Source organism: Polistes dominula, unplaced genomic scaffold (assembly GCF_049000335.1).
Source record: "Polistes dominula isolate Pdom_NZ unplaced genomic scaffold, Pdom_raw_medaka contig_15, whole genome shotgun sequence".
In the NCBI taxonomy this organism is placed as follows: domain Eukaryota; kingdom Metazoa; phylum Arthropoda; class Insecta; order Hymenoptera; family Vespidae; genus Polistes; species Polistes dominula.
The window spans coordinates 3,940,474-3,948,214 of NW_028300915.1; the positions used below are offsets into that span (position 1 = coordinate 3,940,474).

The 7,741-nt window shown below is 34.6% G+C and overlaps 1 protein-coding gene across 1 annotated transcript in view; it reads left to right on the forward strand.

The window, feature by feature from the left end:
- The window catches only part of LOC107072209 (uncharacterized), a 31,462-nt gene extending 26,281 nt beyond the window's left edge, over positions 1 to 5,181 (forward strand). The window contains 2 exon segments of the mRNA XM_015331963.2: positions 2,923 to 3,030; positions 3,032 to 5,181. Coding sequence (XP_015187449.1) covers positions 2,923 to 3,030; positions 3,032 to 3,196 — 273 coding nt within the window. The 3' untranslated portion in view covers positions 3,197 to 5,181.
- The last annotated feature ends 2,560 nt before the right edge of the window (positions 5,182 to 7,741 follow it).

Genomic DNA, 7,741 nt, shown 5'->3' on the forward strand with positions numbered 1-7,741 from the left:
TCTTCTTCTTTTTCTAATAGTCCCTTCCTTTTCTTTATCTTATTATTCTTCATATTCTTCTTTTTTACTACCTTAACTTCTATTTATTCCTAAATTACAACTTTGTTGTACATTTTACTTAGTTGCGCATGGGTGCGCAGCAGAAAGAGAAATTTCATTTTTATTTTCATTAATATCCCCATGTTTTTAGTCTATCTCGATTTTTAATCAGTGCAACGAGTGTTCCTTATTTCCTATGAGATTAATCCAATCAAGATTACTCCAATTTTTAAGGGCATTTATTATTAGGTTGTTCGGAAAGTAATTTCGTTTTTATTTTGTGAAAATTAAGACAATTTTTGTTTCGAGGCCTTTCATGTGGGCACAAACAGTTAAAATAAATTAAATCTCTCACCGATCTCACGTGTTGTTATTTGCCGGTTTGCATCAACTAATGTCTTTATTGTGTCAGGAAAAAAGGAAATTACTTTCCGAACAATCCAATATATATTTTTGAAAAATAAAAATAACATAAAATTAATTATATGAAGTAACGTCAAATTTAAAAAACGTTGTACGTACACGAAAGAAAATTTTTAAACAAAAATTCGCGTGCGAATTTAAAAGATTACTTTTTTACCCGAGTCATTTGATATTCCTGATAGATGATATTAGAGTAGTTTGAACAATGTTAAAATTGATGGAATCTGAGGAAGTCGATGGAAAGAAGTAGGGTATAAATAGAGGATCAGGAAAGGGATGAGCAAAGTGTGTTGGTGGTGGGAGAAAGGGAGGGTTGAAACTAAGCGTAAATCCGAAATCCAATGGGGTGGGGTAGGGTTAGTACTTTAGGAAGTTAGGGGAAAGAAAGGACATTGGGAAGGGATGAAGAGGAGTAGAGAGTTGTCTACATTCTAGGAGAGATGGTCCGGAACTTTGTGGAAGGGAATGTTCGTAGTATTCGCGTGCGTGAAAGATCAACCAATCGGATCGCAGGTCCACGCTCGTTGCCGTGGTAACTCAACGGGAGAATGTGCAAGTGAGATAAAGAGAGAGAGAGAGAGAGAGAGAGAGAGAGAGAGAGGAAGAGATAGAAAGTGGGAAGGAATAGGGGTGCGATAGGGGTAACTCGATTAAGCTTTGGAACGATGCTCCCAAAGGGAATGGCTTCGTGAAGGAAAGAGGAAGCTTGAGAGAAAGAGAGAGAAAGAGAAGAGAAACTTCATCGTGCTTGCTAGAAGGGGTTGCTCTCTATTTGCCCTCTTAATCACCCGTTAAGTGCCACGACCCCAAAGAGCCTCCCTTCGGGCATAAAACTTGTGATTCGTTGAGTGCTGCTTTCGGACATTGCTGAATCGTCCGATATCAACGTTACTCTTATCTGACGGATTTTTACGAATTTGTTGTTTAAAAACATTTGCAACAATCGAGAACGTTAATTGACTGATTTAATATTATTTTATTGCATTTTAATATTTTAGATAATATTTGTTTGTTCGCTATTGACGATAGGCAGTAGAATTGTATATGTGTTTTTCTTTTTATTCTTTTTGTGACAATATAAACGAGATAGAAAATATTTTGTAAACAGTTTAGAAAAATCCTTTGAGAAAGAGAGAAATTTCGGTTTATACGTATACAATTCTGATTTTGATTCGAAATGCTCGGTTTAATCTGGGTCTCGTCAAAACTATGTTATACGTTGGACGTGAGACGAGATTCGGTCGACCATTTATTCTGTTCCTCTCCCTCTTTCTCTCTTTTATCATTCTTTTTCTTCTCTTGGAACTCGAGTACAATGTCGATTTTCCAGCTTGATAACTTCAAAATGGCACTTCTATCTGCAGCCCTTTCTTTCGGTATGAAATATGACGATCGTGCAGTCAATTCAAGGACAATAGTGTCCTATGCCGTTTCTCGTTTCATAAAAGGGAGCATGTGTACGTGTGTTACCCCTTCTTTTTCTTTCTTTCTTTCCTTTTTTTTACTCTATCTCTCTCTCTCTCTCTTATTTGACGATCGAAGGGGTTCCGTGTCAGCACACGAGCTATTGTAACCGGATAACTGCGTTTAGGGGTGGCTGTTTGATACATCGACTCGTCCCTACTACTAAGAGGTATAGGGGTTGGCTCCATAACTAGTTGCCACTTAATTTGCCAAACCACGGGGTTACGATCCCGAGGGTGGAACGTTTCGTGTCCCCTTTTTTCAAGCGGATTGGTCCAATGAGCTTGATCGTCTGTATCGTTGACTGTCCGTCGGCTTAACGACGGTCGAATGATAGGGTAGCACGATTGTAAAGGGATTTATATATATATGTATAGAAGATTTATACACGAAATTGCGTACGAGTGAATTCATGAAAATTAGGGTATACTATTATTCGTATTGGTTGTTTTATCACTGGTTCGATCAAATGTTGCGGTATTTATATATATCTTTTAGAATTGATTATTAAATCATCGCTGAAGAGAAAGAATATTATTCTCTCGATAAAAGGTGCGACCTATGGGAAAAATAATTTTGCAACAATTTTATATCATACGTATTTTCTTTAATGTCTGATGTAATTAAAATGTTATCGTTTGACACTTAATTAATATTTTTTTTCTTCTCTTTGAACATATTAAATCATGATAATAATCCCACACTTTCTGTTCATTATTATAAATATAATCTTTAAAATTATGAACGTAGTATCGTGCAGTGTTTCCTGTGACCTTTCAATATTTACTTTTTATTGATATTTTTTTTGAAATTGAATTATTTTCCCACGGAACTCGTGTGTCATACGAAAATTTCGTAGGACAATATACTTCGATTAAAATATAATATTTTTTTGTTGAAATAAAAACATTAGCATATAAATTCAATCATTCGGATAAGCGAATTATAATAAAATAAATATTAAAGAAAATAAAAATTGTTTCGTTATTGTTTCAGGTTAAGGTGTGGTTTCAAAATCGGCGAACGAAGCATAAGAGAATGCAACAAGAAGAGGAAGCAAAAGCTCAACAACAATCTGGCGGTGGTGGGGGAGGGGGCGGTGGCGGGGGGTGGTAATGGTGGTAACGCGAATAACAACAGTAATAATAAGAACACTCATCACGTTAGCAAGTGGCAACAAGAGACTGGTGATTATCATCACGAGGATGAAGAGGAAGAAGAACAAATCGATCCGGAAGCTGAAGAATGTTCAAGCGATTCTGAAGCGTAGCTAGACGTTTTATGCCTGGATTAAAAGTTTCCAGGATGGCATTTTGTATCGTTGGAAAAAAAAAAATAACAGAGAGAGAGAGAGTGATATGTTCATTTTTTGAACGGAATTCTCGAAGAAAATATTTCTTTTTTCCTTAAAAACGAATTCTTCATGAAGGAGAATACGTTTGTTCGTTGGTTCAACGAAAAAATGACGATGATAAACGATCTGAAAAATAACAAATTTTCACGGATATCCTTGACGAATCGTTTAAATCGATTAATTTGGATTTTTATCGAAAATAATGAGAGTAAATTAATAATAATCATAATAATAATAATAATATGAAGAAGATCGTAATCGGACGTTTACGATCGTTTTATTACGTAAAAGGAGTACGAAGAGACAGACGAATAATATTATACTAAACTTCACGTTTTTTCGTGAGTTGAAAAAATACAAGAAAGTATAAGAAAGAAAAGAAGAAGAGGGTGGAAAATAGAGACGGGTCGGAAGTCAACTAATGGAGGTATTGTTTAGCGATGGTCGGCAAGGTTAAATGGAGATACTTCCGCCGGAAGAAACAGACTAGACGAACGGAACGGAAGAAGAATCACGAGATATCGACGAACATCAACTTCTGTCCCTTTAAAGAGAAATTTTTTTCTGAAAAGGGCTGTTGAGGAATAATCGACATTGATTTTTCTCATTCTCGTTCAAACCTTTGTTAAATTTTTTGTTCACATTTCAAGTAGAACGAGTTTAACGTAAAATTGACAAAATTTTCTAATATACGGACTATATTTCTCTACGTAATAGTTTAATTAAATATCAAAATGATAAAATTAATAATCTCTTTGTGATCATCGGATGCAGAGTCCCTGCAGCACCCCCACCCACCCTCCACTGTCGTCTTGCCATAATTCATTCGCCATAGTGACGAGACGAGACGAGATTAAAACGTCGAAAGTGAGTGTAAATAAGAAAGGTGTAAAAGACGATTCTTCGATAATAATCGAACTCGTCCGATCGATTCAAATTATATGTATATACATATATATACATATGTATATGTATATATAGAGAAATACAAGGACGATAAAGCTAGTGCCAAACGTCATAGTACTTAAGAAGAAAGAGAGAGAGAGAGAGAGAGAGAGAGAAAGAGTGAAAGAAAGAGTGAGAATGAGAGTGAGAGAGAGAGACAGTGTAAACTAGAAACTAAAAAGAAAAAAAAAACTAAGAAATACACGGAAGACGTATTACAAAAGTAGTATCTTTGATCGTTGTTCTACGAACGTGCAGTATTCCTTTCGTCAATCGATGTATCGAAATATACCGGCGACTTAAATTATTATGGACGATACTTATAATAACGATATTTTGCATCACGACCCTCGGCTTCAATTTTATTTTTAATTATCTCATTCAAATTAATAAAAAAGAAGAAGAAGAAGAAGAAAGAGAATCTTATAACGAGAATCAAAGTATTCTTATAATATTTATGTTCAAAGTAAACTTTTATATTATTGAGAGTATTTAATATTAATTAAATTTATAATAAAACATAGAAACAAAAGAAATGATAAAAATTATTTGAATGACAACGAAAATTCGAATTTAAATAATTATTTAATTACTTATATGAAATCATTTCTTTTAAATGCAACAAAAAATTAACAAAAATAAATTAGAAACGTAAAGGAATAATTAATATAAGAGTTTATTTATAATGAATCGAAGAGAAGGGAACGAAAAGGAAAATAAAAAAAAAACCAAAGAAAAGTAATAATTCGTATTTTTCTTATTTAATTACCGCCGACGGTCGCGTTGCAAAATACGTACCACATACTAAGTGTAAATAATCTTGTAAATAAGAAATTGTGATTTTATTTGTCGTACGAAGACATAGAATTGTACGATCGTCCAGAAGATTCAGTTCGAGCTTCCAAACGATATAGCGAAATAAATTATATCAAAGCAATTCACGATAACGATATAAATTGTCGTTTTATTTATCCTAAGAAAAAAAAAACAACAACAAAAAAATAGACGAGATAAGAATAAAATCTTTATTGATTACACACACTCATACACACATTCATACATACATACATACATGCATGCATGCATGCATGTAAATATATAAATTCGTTTATTTTAATTTCATCATTTATAATAGAATAACGAACGTTATAGTAAAGTTTAGAGAAATTCGTGCCAATAAGATGGATACCATGATAAATAAATCTTTAGAAAAATTCGTATTACGAGATATAAATTCTAACGATTTATTTCGGAATATCTATGAGAAAGTAAAATGTATTTTACAACGGAATTTGTAATATAACGTTGAAACAATGGAACACAGACACGATTTTACGGTATATTCAAGAGAAAATAAGAAGTATCTCGACTTTAAGTAATTGGACCTTCTCCTCTTCAACGTGGTTACTTCGTTCGAACGGTATATTCATCCTTAACATCGATAAATCGTCTTTTCTCGACGTAAAACATCTTGCTCTCGACGCGAACGACGATTACGATCTTTCTCTTTGGCCCCTCCCCCTTCCTCCTCTCCACCTTTTCCTCCTCTCATTCCTCTATCAGCTTCCAGCAGTTCTTCTTCTTCCCCATGGGCCTCCTACCCCCAGCTTCCCCCCTTCTCCACACCCATTGCTTCCTTGTGGAGCAATTTCACGATGATGAAAACGACGGTGCTTTTAAACTCATGATATTAATGCAATGATCATCCTTGATTACCGCTTTATAACCTATGCAACGTGTCCGACAAATTGCCAAAGCGAAAATGATCGTGTATGTATGCGGGCGCCCCCCATTCCCTCCCCTCCCTCTCCCTCCTATCCATTTCGGAAGTTCTCTTCTCTTTCTACGCCGAAGATAAGGAACGATTCTTCCACGTAATCGCTTTATAATCGCCGCTTCCAAAATGAATAATTATGGCACATGGAAGTTCTACACCGTAATTAAGCGTTCGTGTGCATATAACGGAGGAGGAGTAGGAGAAGTAGAAGGGGGGTGGGGTGAGAGGTTCTTTGCGTATATGCATGCGTGGCTTTTAAATCGAAAGGATGTATGTATTATTCTTTCGAAAAAAAAAGATTTTGCAACGAAACGATGTGATTTTTATCGTATTTTAATTTCACAGACAAAAGAAAAGGGAAGGCAAAGAGAAAAAGGGAGAGAGAGAAATAGAAAACAAGAGAGAGAGAGAGAGAGAGAGAGTGGGGGATAATAGTAAGTTTTCATCTTAATATCGTATAATCATTATTTCGAGTAGATATCCTGTCTATAATACGTCACATTTTCGAACATTAACATAAACAAAACTCGTGTAACAAGTCGGTGAAATCGTTTCGTTCGGAATTCGATGGTTCTTCTTCGAGGATGTTGAATATATGTGTAAAGTGAGAGAGAGAGAGAGAGAGAGAGAGAGAGAGAGAGAGGGAGAGAGAGAGAGAATTAAAAATAAAAAAAGGAAAAGAAGAGACTAGTAAGAGGCACGCGATGTATTTTGGGACCGACCTTTTCTCTCGGCGCATAATTATTCAAAAACAAAAAACGGGGGTTAAGAGAGGGGGAGGAAAAGGGGAACCGGATCGATCCTTTACACCCACGATGGAATTTGAAAAGATCTAGACGAGATATCGAGAATCATGTGTGACATTTAAAAAAAAAAAAAAAAAGAAGCAGATTATTCCAAATACCTCAAGTTGATCGTTGATCAAACGTTTGCATTCCAACCATCGAACTTTAATAATAATAATAATAATAATAATAATAAATAAATTAGGTACAATAAATCTATCTTTTTTATCTTCTCGATGGTATTTAAGAAAAAAAAAGAGGGACAAGAGAGTAAAAAAAATTAAAAAAAGATAGGTTTCAACTCGTCCGTTCTTTTTCTTTCCAACTTCCGCGATGATCGTTTTCCCAAACGAGACTCATTTACATTCGGTAGGCGTGCCACTGTTAATCGCTTATTACTCACTCAACTGGTAATTAGCGCGAGAGGAACGGAGCACTCACTGTTCCAGATTCATTTATCTCGTTCGCCCTCGGTCATAGCTATGTTTTAGAAGATTGTTTCGACGTTCGATCTATAATTATATCGCATTTATCATTCCACACCGAGTTTGTTTACCCGTATTACCAGAAAGAACGAGATATACATATATATATATATATATGAAGAGAAAGGAGAGAGAGAGAGAGAGAGAGATAAACAATTTAAAATGACGCTAGATAGAAAATGATTATTCGTTTCTATCGATAACTATCGATTTTGTCAATTACTTTATGGATTATCTTATTCCATGCCATGCTACTTCTATTTCGTCAAATTTACATATATAATTCGTAAGATAAATCGATTTCTTTTTTTAACTATCCTAAGAGAGATAAGATTCATTATTTATAAATCAAACTGGTATATTTCTCATCCGGGATGCTTGGCAAATCATTAATTATATTATCATGTTAGATAAATAATTGTCATTTGGATAGAGTAATAGCGTTGATAATGTTTTTAACTGTTTATCT